General features: G+C 54.7%; 5 protein-coding genes across 5 annotated transcripts; 1 reads left to right on the forward strand and 4 right to left on the reverse strand.

Annotated features, from left to right (window-relative positions):
• Window positions 1–432: 432 nt before the first annotated feature.
• Window positions 433–2,048, reverse strand: SPBR_02697 (pantothenate transporter; the record flags this gene model as incomplete). Its single annotated transcript, XM_040761000.1, has 2 exons — window positions 433–1,006; window positions 1,072–2,048. The coding sequence occupies 2 exons, from the start codon at window positions 2,046–2,048 to the stop codon at window positions 433–435; spliced, it is 1,551 nt and encodes a 516-aa protein (XP_040620312.1).
• Window positions 2,049–3,311: 1,263 nt separating this feature from the next.
• Window positions 3,312–4,155, reverse strand: SPBR_03142 (uncharacterized protein; the record flags this gene model as incomplete). Its single annotated transcript, XM_040761445.1, has 3 exons — window positions 3,312–3,813; window positions 3,900–3,964; window positions 4,051–4,155. The coding sequence occupies 3 exons, from the start codon at window positions 4,153–4,155 to the stop codon at window positions 3,312–3,314; spliced, it is 672 nt and encodes a 223-aa protein (XP_040620313.1).
• Window positions 4,156–7,615: 3,460 nt separating this feature from the next.
• On the reverse strand, window positions 7,616–9,258 carry SPBR_02686 (uncharacterized protein; the record flags this gene model as incomplete). The annotated part of the gene is made up of 2 exons (XM_040760989.1): window positions 7,616–8,617; window positions 8,854–9,258. 2 exons carry the CDS (start codon window positions 9,256–9,258, stop codon window positions 7,616–7,618), a joined length of 1,407 nt encoding a protein of 468 aa, XP_040620314.1.
• A 464-nt stretch (window positions 9,259–9,722) lies between these two features.
• SPBR_02938 (ESF2/ABP1 family protein) lies at window positions 9,723–10,883 on the forward strand (the record flags this gene model as incomplete). The annotated part of the gene is made up of 1 exon (XM_040761241.1): window positions 9,723–10,883. One exon carries the CDS (start codon window positions 9,723–9,725, stop codon window positions 10,881–10,883), a length of 1,161 nt encoding a protein of 386 aa, XP_040620315.1.
• A 376-nt stretch (window positions 10,884–11,259) lies between these two features.
• SPBR_02658 (nonsense-mediated mRNA decay protein 3) lies at window positions 11,260–12,963 on the reverse strand (the record flags this gene model as incomplete). The annotated part of the gene is made up of 2 exons (XM_040760961.1): window positions 11,260–12,832; window positions 12,902–12,963. 2 exons carry the CDS (start codon window positions 12,961–12,963, stop codon window positions 11,260–11,262), a joined length of 1,635 nt encoding a protein of 544 aa, XP_040620316.1.
• Window positions 12,964–13,273: the final 310 nt, after the last annotated feature.

The raw sequence follows: 13,273 nt of genomic DNA on the forward strand, positions 1-13,273 counted from the left end.
CGCCCTCACTGGCTCCATTTCGCAAGAAGTGAGGCACATGTCAGCGTGCACTGAGACCCGCTACGGACCAGACCAGCAGCCTACATGCCCGCTAATGAAGTGGGAATAGTGCACGAGTCGAGGCAGAGCGGCAACATGGCAGTTTTCAACGACGATGACATTGCAAGTTTGTATACCGCGCCCGAGAATTTTGTGCACAGCGGGAGATCTTTCATGTGACGATATCAGTGATTGGTTTCGATGTCGATACGAATAAAGCCAAAATTGTACGACACAATCTAATTGTTTGAATTCATGGCCTCTTCTATCATCCAGGACTGACCGAACTGGGTAGATTCGATTCTGTATCTTAGAACGGACCTGTTTTACTTCTGGCTTTTTCCAATCTCGCACAGTTTCCAACTTTCAAATTTGTGCCTCAGATCATCTTCTCTAGTATCCCACATACCGCCAACCCATGTCGACCTGCTGCTGCGTGACGCCGCTCTTCTTGGCCTTGCGCTGGTCCGCCGGTGAGCCACCAAAAAGACGGTTCATGCGACGCACATGCATCAGGTAGAGCGTAATTGTGATATAAAAGGCGACCGTGCATGCCAGCAGCGTGCCGAACGCGGCATAGAAATGCGGGCTATCGTAGTACAGGTAGCTGCCCCAGATGTTGGACAGGCCGCCGATGGCGTTGATCATGGCAACACCGGCAGCGCGCTTGGGGAACGGACGGGCCATGTGCAGGTGCAAGGTCTTGTAGAGCATAATCTGGGGGCCGGAGCAGACCGAGGGCATGAGCATCATGGCAAAGTAGCGGGCGCCAATATTCAGTGTCGACAGAGCAACGATGTACGCGGCGACGGCGACGCCGAGGCAGCTGACGATGATGATGTACATGACGTTCTTGCGGTCGCTGATATACGACATAACATAAAAGACGATGGCGGCGAGAACGTAGGGCGGCGCTGTGAGGAGAAGCGTGACCATGCTGCTGTAGCCGAGAGTCGAGACGATGGTCCTGCTCGGTTAGCGTACAGTAATCGAGAGCGTAGAATCAATATACTGCAGACAGAGCGCACTTACGGGAAGAAGTTGACAATCGTGCCCATAGCTTGACCCATACCGCCGCACCACACGAGCGCCCAGATCTTGGGGTCCATCATCGCCAGCTTAAAGCCTTGCCACACCGTCGTCTCCTCGTGTGCCTCACCAGCGCCAGCCTCCATCTCGAGACGCCACACAGCATAGTCGCGTTCCACGGGCGTCAACAGACGCTTCGCATTGTGTGGGAACTCGGGCATGATCAGCGCAAAGAGGATGCCACAGCCCGCGGTCACAGTGCCCTCAACAATAAACAGCCACCGCCAGCCAGCAATGCCGTGCCGGCCATCGAGCGTCAGGCACGCAGCCGCCACAAAGCCACCAAAGGCGCTGCCCAGCATCTGGAACATGAAGAGTGCGGCCAGGCGCTTGCCCAGCTGCGAGCGGTCGTACCAGGCACTTAAAAAATAAAGCACCCCTGGGAAGAACACGGCCTCCGTCACGCCCAGGAACACGCGGATGGCCAGCAGGCCCGTGTACGACTTGGCAGCCGCGGTGCTGGCGCTGACAGCGCCCCAGACTGCGGCAGCGCTGCAAATGTACAGACCGGGCCGCGTGATGCGCGTCATGATGAGGTTGGACGGGATCTGGAAGGGCAGGTAGCCAACAAACAGGGTGGAAATGGCCGTGGTAAACTGCTCTGTGGTCATGCCGAGGTTGTCCATGATGCCATAGACCTTGGCGGCGGCGAGGGCAGAACGGTCGACATAGTTGAGAATGTACAGGATACCCATGATTGGCATGATGACCACGTCCATCTTGCGGGTCATCTTGACGCTGATGTGGCGCAGTTCCTCGTCGGACATGTTGGCGATGCTGTCGGGCCGGAGTATCGTGGCCAAGGGCTGCACTTTGAGGTCAACATCGTCAGCTGCGTCGTTCGTGTGGACGGCAGTGACATCGTTCGCCTCGCCCGCTTTGACGTTGCCGAGTTCAAAATTGCGTTCGCTGTTGGTCATCTTTCGTAGTTGTCGGAGTCGGTCAAAGGGGATAAGTAATCAGAACGAGATAATTGGCCTCGTAAGGCTTACTGGGCTCAGATGAAGCCAATTATGGATATGAAGAGGGTGCAAAAGAAATAAAATAACACTTTACGAGAAAAATAAAAGGCAGAAGACTGTAAGACAAATAAACTATGCGGGCTTGCAACTGCATCGCCAACCTTATACACGGCAATCGACAGTCGTGCTCGCTTACGAACAGAGCAGTCGCTTCATCCAAGACCTCTCCTGCTGCACATCTACATTAGAACTCGTTTACCGGGGTCTAAGCTGAAGGGCGTCATCACAGGGCAGCACAACTCGGACTATCGAGCGGGTCATGATGACCTGACCTAAACAGTACGCGACTGAAAGGAACGAAAATAAAAAGGTGCAGACGAAAAAGGGAAGCCGAGTACGAAGCATAGGCGTTTTTCATTCCCCATACTCCATCCCCACGAGGAAATCGGGGGTTCCCCACGAACAGCAAGGTATGTCGGATCGGATGACAAGGCGATTGGATTGTCCCTGCTGTGCACCTCCCCTTTCGATGTCCTGCCCGATGCAGATCAATCTTCTCGGTGGGTCATTGCATGGGAGGTTTGTCGTTAGAGACCCTTGCAGCGCGGCCGGGGTGCTTGGGACTTCTCCGCACACCGAAAGAGGAAATTATCGTCAACTGATTAAAACCTAGATGAACCTTAAACCCGAGGCAAAGGCCGGAAAGTCACGTCCAGATCATGATACTTTGAAATATTGATACCGAAAAATATTATTAGGTGATTCTTGCTGTCAGATATAGTCAAAGATTATGGTGTTGGGCTCTGTCATGAGCCATCTGGAAACGCTGATAAAGGGGAAGCAAAATAATTTGTCTAGATATCTAGGTGTTCATTAATCCATCGTGAGACGGTGTAAAATCAGAAGAAAAAAATAGTGACAGCAACAAGGACAGCAATAGGACAAAAGAGACGACCAAGAAAGGGACATTCATAAATCAAATATTCATGCCCGTATCCGTAGCCCGTCTCTTTCAGGGTGGTAAAAGTCAAGATAAAGAACAACCATCACATCGCTCAAGACTTTTGGTATCATACCGTATCAAAAAGAAATGGGGGAAAAAATAACAAAGGAAATAATAACAAAAGGAATATCAATATGGCAAGTCTCTACTCGGCATCTCCTCTATCAAGATGCCAAGCGAAGTTTGTCGAGAGCCAGGTCCAGGGCTGGGTAGTTGAGCTACTCCCGTGAGGAGATGGACGATGCCGAGGACGATGTGGACGGAAACGACAGCCCCGTGGGGGCATACGGCTCCGTTGACGCCAGAACAATCGGCGGATAGAAAGACACGCCGCCGCCCACCCGCTGATGGCCGAATGCATCCTTGGTTGCGGCACTCTTGCAGCGACGGCAGCAGGTATGCTGGTGCTGGTGGTGGGTAGGCGAAGTAGGCGAAGAGGTCGCCGAGCGGATCGACGTCGGCATCCGCGGGGCCGCCATCGTGGCACCGGACGACATGTTCAGGGGCGCCGTCATGGACTTGGCCAGGACACGGTGGTGCCGGTGGTGCAACGAGGCCTTGTCAAAGCTGCTGGTGCTGTGATTGAGGCTGCCGGGGTCCAGGTGGAGGTCGTGAACCGACGACGGGGCTAGGGTGGCCGAGTCAGAGTAGGTGTCGTATGGGTTCGTAAAGGCTGAGCCAACAATGCTGGCTGCCGCCTTTTCACGTAGCATGTACAGCCTAGGGAGAGAGGGTGGTGTTAGTGAGACAAGGCTCGCAAGAATGGGCAGGACAGTCTTACATTGTGGATGTAAAAGGCGACTCACTCTTCGCCAGAAACGCCTGGCAGGTTGCACATGCTGTCCTCCTTCTTGAAATCAAACGGAGCGGACTAAAACAAGAGAATGGGTGTCAGCCGATGTCACAGTCTCAGCAGTGAGAGAGCATGTGAGGGTTGCAATGCGGATTGCTACTCACAATCACCAGGCGAGGCTTGGTCTTCTTGTTCCGACGCAGGCTGAGAACGTCATGCAAGCGCGAGACGTAGCTCTTGAAGGCATGGTAGATTTGGGCGTTTGTCATTTTCACTGCCGAGAATTTTTTTTTCTTTTTTTTTCGTTGGTTCTTTTTGTAACGGGAAATGAAGCAAATGGCGATGGAGCGATGCTGTAATGTATGATGCGATGGTCTTGGTCTGATGCAGTAACGATGGACAATGACTGTAAGGTGTATCGTTGGAAATCAAATAAAACGAGCGACTGGGCTTTTGAAGCGCAAAAAAAGAAGGCCGAGATCAGGAACACATCAAGCCCGACGAAGATGCATTTATTAATGTCGAGGCAAAACGAGTGACTGGGTTAGATGCTGTGCAGTTACAACATGAAAATGATTAATCATGGGACTTTTCAGGAGGACAGGTAGGAAACGGTGGGAGTAGCCGAATCTAACACTCTTTTGAGTGAACTGAAAGGCTACTTATGAAAGAAATGCGGTGTCGTTTTCGAATGTACGTGTCGTCGCCGATTTTGGCTTCTTTTGTTTGGTTGCGTTTGATAAAGGAGTGGATGGCCTTGACAAAGAAGACCGAGTTTTTTGGTGGAAGACGTTTCAACGACGTGTCATGCTGTGAAAAGTGCGGTAAAAGAAAGGAGCAATGAAAAAGAAACGCTGAAAGAAAGTATTGAACAGAGGGACTGGAAGAACTAAGACAACGAGGCAATGCAGAGAAAAATGCAGAGAAAAGAGACGCGGTTGATGGTTTGCAATGGAGCGATGTGGCAGAACACACAAGACGCAGGTTGACGGCCAAAGTGTAGACAGACTGACAACAGAATGGCAGAGAAGTTGGTTTGACAAAATGGATGCTACTCTGTCGTCCCTTTTATTCACAGTCAACCGCGCCCTCGAGACATCAAGCATTCTTCGTGGTCTTCTTTCCTTTTGCCTTGCAAATGAACTTGGATATTTTCGAAATGTGTGCTTTCGTCTGCTTCTCTAGCCTTCTCCATTGGTCATTCGCCTTGTCTTGTGCCACTGGAATTCGAGCATGTTGTTTGGCCCCCAAAAAGGGATATGCATTCGCAAACGGCTAGCTGTGTTGAGCAAAGGCCCGAAGGGAGTCTAAGACAGGGAGCCTCACTGGTGAAGACTGAAGAACGGGCAGAAACAGGCAAGCAACGTGGGACTTGCGGCCACTTGGGGGTCTCCACCCGACCAATCTGCTGCCCAGCTCCAGATATTCGTCAAGGGCGAAACAAGAGGAGTAGGGGGACAAACGACGGCCAAAGAGGAACTAGGAAGCACCACAGCTGTGGCAGTTGAAATTGAAAGGGAGGAAGCAGGCACGAAAAGGCATGAAGGGGACGCAAACGCACCAAGGAGTCCCGTGTAAATATGGCCAGGCCATGGGCCATCTAGCCAAACACGTCAACAAGACTAGCAACAACTGACAATGCAAAAACGCGGCTGTCTTTTGAAAAATGGCCTTGATAGCAAAACATCACCAAAAGGTCGCAAAACACTCATTTCGGCGACAAACACGGGGAAATGGGTTTTTTTTGTTCGACGAGTTCGTGCTTCACTGGATCCCTGCCCTGTCGAATTCCTTCTTGGTGTCGAACCCATACCTCGACTTGCAGTTTGACCTCGAACGCAACGCGAACGCACGCGAAGAGCGGAGTCACCGCGACGGCGAACTTAAAGGAGAGTCTGAAACTATCAATAGAGCGTGAGATGTGAACAGTTCCTGAGCAGTTCCCGGGGGCATTTGCAAAGGAATGCTGGCCGTTGGACATTTCGATGCCCACTGAGATCGTCGCCTGGGGCGTTTGTTGACTCCAGTGGCCAATTTGGCCTCAGAGTCGTTATAAAGTGGCTGGATGGTGCACGAGGAGCAGGCTCACGGATGGGCATCGAGAAAGATACGTGGTAAGGTAGACCGGACGACTGGAATAGAGTAAAATGCAAGCCAAAAGAACACGCATCAAGGCACATCCCCCCTGCCTATCAAGGTGTACTGGTTCGTCGTTATCTCTGCCGGTGGAATGGGCCAAGAAGGGTCGATATCTCGAGAGGCAGTTCTGGGACAAGGCTGTGGCAGCCAACCATGCAGGGTCAGTGAGGAACGAAGCAGGAGGCGAAGGAAGAGACATCGACATGGTGAGTGGCAAGTCGAGGCATGGGACGGGGAACAGGGAGGGAGGCAGAACGATAAAACCAAGACTGATTTCAAGTATGTGTACAACATACGGAGTATGGCGTATTCAGTAGGACTCCGTACTTACGTGAAGGTCAGCTATGTTTGCGTTCATAAAAGGCAACGGCAGGAACGAACTCTTGCATTGGTGGCGCTTTCCTCCGCTCTTCTCCGACCTCCTTGGCAGGAACAGGCACAAGCCCAGGGACAGAAGGACCGTTTTAGTGCAGCCGGCCACTAAATAAAAATGGCACTCATTTCAGCCTCAAGCACATTCCTCTGTATCAAGGGACGGCGAGAAGAGGAATAAATAGTACAACAAGCAACAGCACGCCGTGAACGAGTGCATGTCTACTGACCCTCCCTTGCATCCATTTCTCCGTCCCTTTGCCCTCATATTCCCCTCATCAAAGCGCATTCCTTTGCCACGACGTGTATCGCGACTTCGACAGAAAAGGGGAAAGATCGTCAGGCACGAGAGACCTCTCGAGGTTGACATCCAACAGGGAGTCACCAGAACCAGCATTTGGCTTCAGTCTTGTCCAACTTTCTCACATCCCATGGTCCTCGTCGCACTCAACGTCCTCGGCACCCGCTGGACACGCGAGCAATCCCACGCATCGCCACCAATCCAAGGACCGAGGCGCGGTCAGCGCGTTTCATGCCCCGGATCCCTATTGTATCTTATTTGCCCTATTTCTCTCTCGCCACGGTATGTACACAGCCTTTACACAGCTTCATGATGCCTTAGCTATTGCTTAATTTCGTTGTTCATCATACTTGATTCCAGGCCACCGCGCTTGAGATCATAGTCAGCATCGATTTTATTTCTTGAACCCTTTGTCTTGCCTCCGATAAAAGTACCGGGCCTCTGAGACAATGCCCAGGACGCTCACCCGCCAACTCATCTTGGTCCACCCGAATTCTCCCTTGCCAGTCTCGTGAATCGCGCTGTCGCCTGCACACCCCATGTATATTACATTCTTCACGTCCTCGGAATGATACATCGACGAAAGTTCCAATAAAACAAATAGCCCAAGGGTCCCCTAACACCGTGCCACGACGCCGAGATGCGAAGCCTGAAACATTGAAAATCTCGGGCCAGATTCCAGAGCTATCTACTGGTCTCCATCATACCACTTCACACCCTCCTATCCATGCCGTTCTTTTCTCTTTTTTACTCATATCACCACGGAATGTTTCCATACACGTATTAGCTTATATTTGCGCTCGCGCCCATTTTTTCGCGTTCGTGCTTCATGTTTGCTCGTGCAGTTCATGTATTTCGCTTTACTATCGTACTATCTCTACCCTGCACTGCGTCCGGCAGGTCACGCCCGCCCTTGTCTATGCCGGGCCATCCGCCAAGTGGTAGCTCTTCAGCTTCACAAACTGGTCGAACCCAAACCGGCTCAGTGTGTAGCCGCGACCCGAGTTCTTCCACCCTGTCCACGCCAGGTCCGGGCTCGGGTAGTCGCACCGGTTCACAAACACCGTGCCCGCCTCGATCTCGTCGACCAGCGCCGCGGCCGCTGCACGGTCCTTGGTCCACACGCTCGCTGTCAGGCCAAACTCGCTGTCGTTCATCAGTCGCAGCGCCTCGGTGTCGTCCTTGACCGACATCACGGGGATCAGCGGGCCAAACGTCTCCTCCTTCATCACGAGCATGTCGTGCGTCACGCCCGTGAGCAGCGTCGGCGGCACAAAGTTGCCCGCTGCCGGCGCATGCTTGAAGGACTCGTTGTCTGTCGGCGTCGCATCCTTGGCGCCCTTGCTGAGCGCATCCTTGATCTGCTCCTCAATGGCTGCCTTGGACCGCTTCGACACCACCGCGCCGACGTGCGTCTTGGGGTCCAGCGGGTCGCCCAGAACGTAGCCCCGCAGCACGCCCTGCACGGCCTCGACAAAGGCGTCGTGGATGCTCTCGTGCACGTACACGCGCTCGAGCGCGCAGCAGCTCTGGCCCGAGTTGAACACGGAGCCGTCGACAATCTGCTCGGCCGCCCACGCCACGTCGACATCCGCGCGCACGTACGCCGGGTCCTTGCCCCCCAGCTCGAGGCCGACGTTGACAACACGGTCAGCAGCCGCACGCTGCACGGCCAGGCCGCCCGCCACCGAGCCCGTGAAGCACACGTGCGCCACGAGCGGGTTGCGCACAATGGACTCGATCACAGAAGGCGAGCCACTGTGGAAGTACTGCAGGACGCCTGCCGGCAGGCCCGCCTCTTCAAAGGCCTTGGCGACTTGCTCGACGACCGTGGGCGTCTGGGGCGACGGCTTGAGGATAACTGTGTCACCCGCCAGCAGCGCCGGGATAAGCGTGTTCACGAGAATGAGGTATGGGTACTACAGCGACACGGCGTATAGTTCGTCAGCCAAGAGCGCCGAAAGAAAGCGAGAGACGCGTTGGAAGGGGGACGTGTAGAATCGTGCAAAAAACAAGTGGGCCAAACACGTAGGTGTCGGCCATTGAAACATGCTCAATCCGCTTTGCGCATGGCGTGGGCACGAGAAAAAACAGAAAAAAGGGTCAAGAACAGCATGGGAGCTTCGGGGGAGAGGCCAAAAGAAGCCAAACTCACATTCCAAGCAAAGATGATCAAAACAGGCCCCACGGGTACTTTGCGAATGAACCGCTCAAAGCCCTTCTCTGCCTCACCCGGCGAGTCCTTGAGGGCTTCGTCGCTCGCCTTCAACAGAAACTCGGCGCGCTTGATGGCCGTCGAGATCTCTTTTCCCGTATAAGCAATCGGCCGGCCCATCTGCTCGGTGAGTTCGCGGGCCAGCTCGTCGGTGCGGCTGGCGAGCGCGTCCAGCGCCTTGCGCACAATGATCTGGCGGTCGCTCAGCTTGGTCGTACGCCATGTCTGGAACGCCTTGGTGGCCGTCTCCGGGAGCAGCGCGAGGTCGGCCTGTGAGATACCATTGCGCGTGACGACGGGCTCATTGGTCGTTGGCGAGATAGTGGTGATGACCTCGACGGACATGATGACGGTAGTCGGGCAGTGTCAGTGACTAAAATGTGTAAAAACCGTGTGTTTGACAGGGAGTTCACAAAAAGAAGCAGCATAGAAAGAAAGAAGCCAAAGTCAGAAACTAAAGACGGACAGCATCGACATCGATCTCGCCCCCACGGGCTTCAGCAGCATATGGGCCTGGCCGAGACCTTTGCCCCGCCTAACGAGCTCCGAAGCAGGCGCTATGCCCACTCTCTTAGCTTCCTATTCGAGATGATAAGACACGAGGTGAGAGTGGGTCCTCCAGGTGCCGAAGCGTTGGGCGGTGTAGCGCATTTTTCAGGTGGCGCTCATTGAAGACCGGCAGAATTTCAACTTTTTTTACTAGGATACCAGCAGAGAGCAAAAAGACGTCTCGAGACAGTGAACAACAGCAACCGGCGCAAACGCAATCACATCTTGCCAAGACGCCCCAAGCACACACCACAAGAACGATGGTTTCAGAAAAGAGAAATACATTTCTAGACGCTGGCGACAGCGAGGAGGAGGACGACGGCCACTACGAGTCCGAGGCTGACGAGGTGCAGAAAGGCGGCCGTGGCACCAAGCGGAGGAGACTGGAAGACGACGATGACGATGACGACGACGAGAGCAGCGACGATGATGCCGATATTGACATTGACGATCGGTTTCAATTCAGAAACGAGGAGGATGATGCTGGCGGCAAAAAGGACGCAGGAGACGAGGCGTCTGCTCGGTTAAAGAAGCAGCGCAAGGACACAAAACGGGCCAAACGAGACGACAGCGACGAAGACGAAGACGAAGCGGCCGGAGAGAAGGCCGACGAGGCCGACGACGTACCGCGGAAAGATAAAAAGACGTCCAAACTTTCAAAAAATTCGTCCGCCAAGGACGGTGACGCCGCCCGCATCGAGCTGCCCGGTGTCAACAAACCCCTCACCAAGAAGAACCTGGTGGCGTCCGAAAAGGCCGTCCGTCGCTCCGGTGTTGTCTACCTCTCCCGCATCCCGCCATTCATGAAGCCCGCCAAGCTGCGCTCGCTTCTCAGCCCCTACGGGACCATCAACCGCATCTTCCTGTCCCCCGAAGACCCTCTGTCACACACCCGTCGTGTCCGCGGCGGCGGCAACAAGAAGCGCTCCTACGTCGACGGCTGGGTCGAGTTTGTCGACAAGGCCGATGCCCAACGCGCCGTGGACCTGCTGAATGCGCAGACGATTGGCGGCAAGAAGGGCACCTACTACCGCGACGACCTGTGGACGCTCGTCTACCTGCGTGGCTTCAAATGGCACCACTTGACTGAGCAGATTGCAACGGAGAACGCGGAGCGCGCAGGCCGCATGCGTGCGGAGCTGGAGCAGACGGCGCGGGAGAACAAGGCGTTCTTGGAGAACGTGGAGCGCGCGAAGATGCTGGACGGCATGGAGGCGAAGGCGGCGGCCAAGGCCAAGGCCACCAAGGCGGCGGCAGCAACAGACGACGCCGCAGAAGCACCGGCAGCAGCACCATCCACGGCGGCGCCTGCAGCTTCACAAAAGGGCGTGCGGTCGATCAAACAGAAGAAGATGGTGGCAAGAGCCGACGAAGGCGAGCAGTCGGAGCACGTCCAAAGAGTGCTGAGCAAGATTTTTTAAGTATGCATGGACAGACAGCACAACGGACTATTGAAGCACTTTTCATGGCATTTTCTTGGTTTATATTCAGCTTGGGTTTGTAGACATTTACATACATTGGTTCTTGCTTGTGTTGATTTTTCAAAAAGGCTTATACATACTGAGGCACAAACAAATACTCCACGTTCTCATAACTGCAATGTTCACTTTAAACATTATCCAATTGAATGATACCATCATGAAACTACAGTAAGATGCACTTTCCCAACGCCAGAGGTAAATCGTAAAGAAAACCAGATGCCATGATGCAGGGGTAACGAGGAAAGCAGAAAGACACAAAAAGGACCGGCAATAAATGAACGTGAAGTCTTAAGAGGTCGAGCAGTCAGTTCGCGACCTACTCCTCCCCTCCTTCGTCGTTGATGTCCAGATCGTCGAGATCGTCCAGCAACTCGTCCAGGTTGACCCGCGGACCATCGTCGTCCTCGTCCTCGTCCTCGTCCTCGTCCTCTTCCCCCCCGTCCTCCTCCTGGCCCTCCTCGACATCCATGGTGCCGGACGCCTCCATCTGTTTCCTCCGCTCGGCGGCCAGGGCGGCCTTCTGGCTGGGGTTCTTGTACAGGGCCAGCGCGGCACGCAGCTCCTCGTCCTCCTCGACGTCCTGCAAGAACATCTCGTACTCGTTCTCCATGCGTGATTGGTCGGCTTTCTTGGGCAGCAGCTCGCTCTCCTGCTTGGCCATGCGCTTGAGCTTCCAGTTGCGGTGCTTGTTCTTGCGGCGGTTCGGGTAGTGCTTCTTGACGAGCACCACCTCGGGCACGGTCGCGCTGTACGCGTGCGACTTTTCAATCTCGTCAAACTGCGGGTTGTTGAAGTTGCTGCCCTGCAGCAGGTAGCCCATGGCGGAGTCGCCGGGCTTCAGCAGGCCGCCCAGGTGCGTGCGCGTAAAGTAGGTGGTGTCGTTGCTGCCCATGTCGGACGCGCGTGCCACAGTGGCCTCCGCCGGCAGCCAGCGGCCCTTGCGGGGCCCCGTAGGCTCAATATCCAGCACGACAAACTCGACTAGTTCCTTGACGTCGGCAAGCGGCGCAATGGGAAACTTTTCGCGCCAGTAGACGGGGGCCGAGATCTCGGCCGTCTGCAGGGTAGCGGGGTCGAGCAGGTTGACAGCAGTGCCGATGCGGTAGCACAGGGCAATCGGGCTGATGCCGCCAATCTTCTTGGCCATGTTGAGCGGCAGGGCGACCAGATCGTCCTTGCAGATGGGCACGATCTCAATGGAGTAGGCAAACTTCATCGAGCGCGTGCCAGAGTGTATGTCTTCGGAAATCAGCTCGGGCGAGTACGTCATGTGAATGGGCACGACCGACTTTAAAAAGTCGACAAACTTGACGGCTTGGTTGCGGTGGGCAAAGAAGAAGTCCAAGCCCTCCTTGGCCTCGGAGATGTTGAGCGCCTCGCGGTGCGCGCCGTGCTTGAGCATCAGCTGCTCCAGGAAAAGGAACGTCCGCTTGTGTGTGACCTTTTGCCGGACCTGGACGGTGGCGCGCCAGACGTTGTGGGTGTAGGACTTGGCGCAGTCGGGGCACTGATGCGTGCTGACAACGTACATGACCTCAAAGCTCTGGTTGAGCAGCACGCCGTCGGCAATGGCGTCCTGCACGGTGATCTCGACGCGCACGCGCCGCGAGTTGGGCTCGGTCCAGATGAAGCGGGCGTCGACAACCCGGACCTTGTTGATGCCGCGCAGGCGCTTGAGGCACATGGCCAGCATCTCACGCGACTCGGGCTCGGCGGACACCCATTGGTTGGGGGGGATCATCCAGCGGTTGCAGTCGCGGCAGAACTGGATGTTGGCCTCGCGGGGAATGTTCTTGGAAATATCGACGGTGAGCTTGATGCACTCGTGGCAGATGGCGCCGGCCGCAGTGGTGCCGTCGATTGGGGTACCACAGTTGTAGCAAAGAATACTGGAGCAGGTTAGCATTGGGCTAGGACCAGACGTGTCTCTCTTCCCTCCCCCGGGCGTAAGAACGTACGTGGCAACTGTCTTGGGGGCGTTGCCGACCTGGACAGCGTCGTCCAGATCCATGGTCGACATGGTGACGGCTTTGTCTCGGTTCTGGCGGTAAAGTCGCTTGTATGTAGTTTGTGGGTGAAAACGAAAAGGCTTCTCGTTCGCCAAAGGCACCGCTGTCTATGCTAGTAGGTGTGTTGTGTTTTGCGATGCTGATCTGGTGATAAAATCGGTTGGAGGTCCACCAGATGAGTATGGAAGTTTGCTTTATAAAAAAATTTGCCCCGCGATCGTTATCGATTAAAAAATCACTTTGGGTGGCGGTCTCCGGTTGATAAGCAGCTTTTTAGGCACTAATCGTCCCGCCGAGCCAAGGTCCAGTCCACAGAGAAAC

This window comes from Sporothrix brasiliensis (genome assembly GCF_000820605.1).
Source record: "Sporothrix brasiliensis 5110 chromosome Unknown Cont17, whole genome shotgun sequence".
Taxonomy (NCBI): domain Eukaryota; kingdom Fungi; phylum Ascomycota; class Sordariomycetes; order Ophiostomatales; family Ophiostomataceae; genus Sporothrix; species Sporothrix brasiliensis.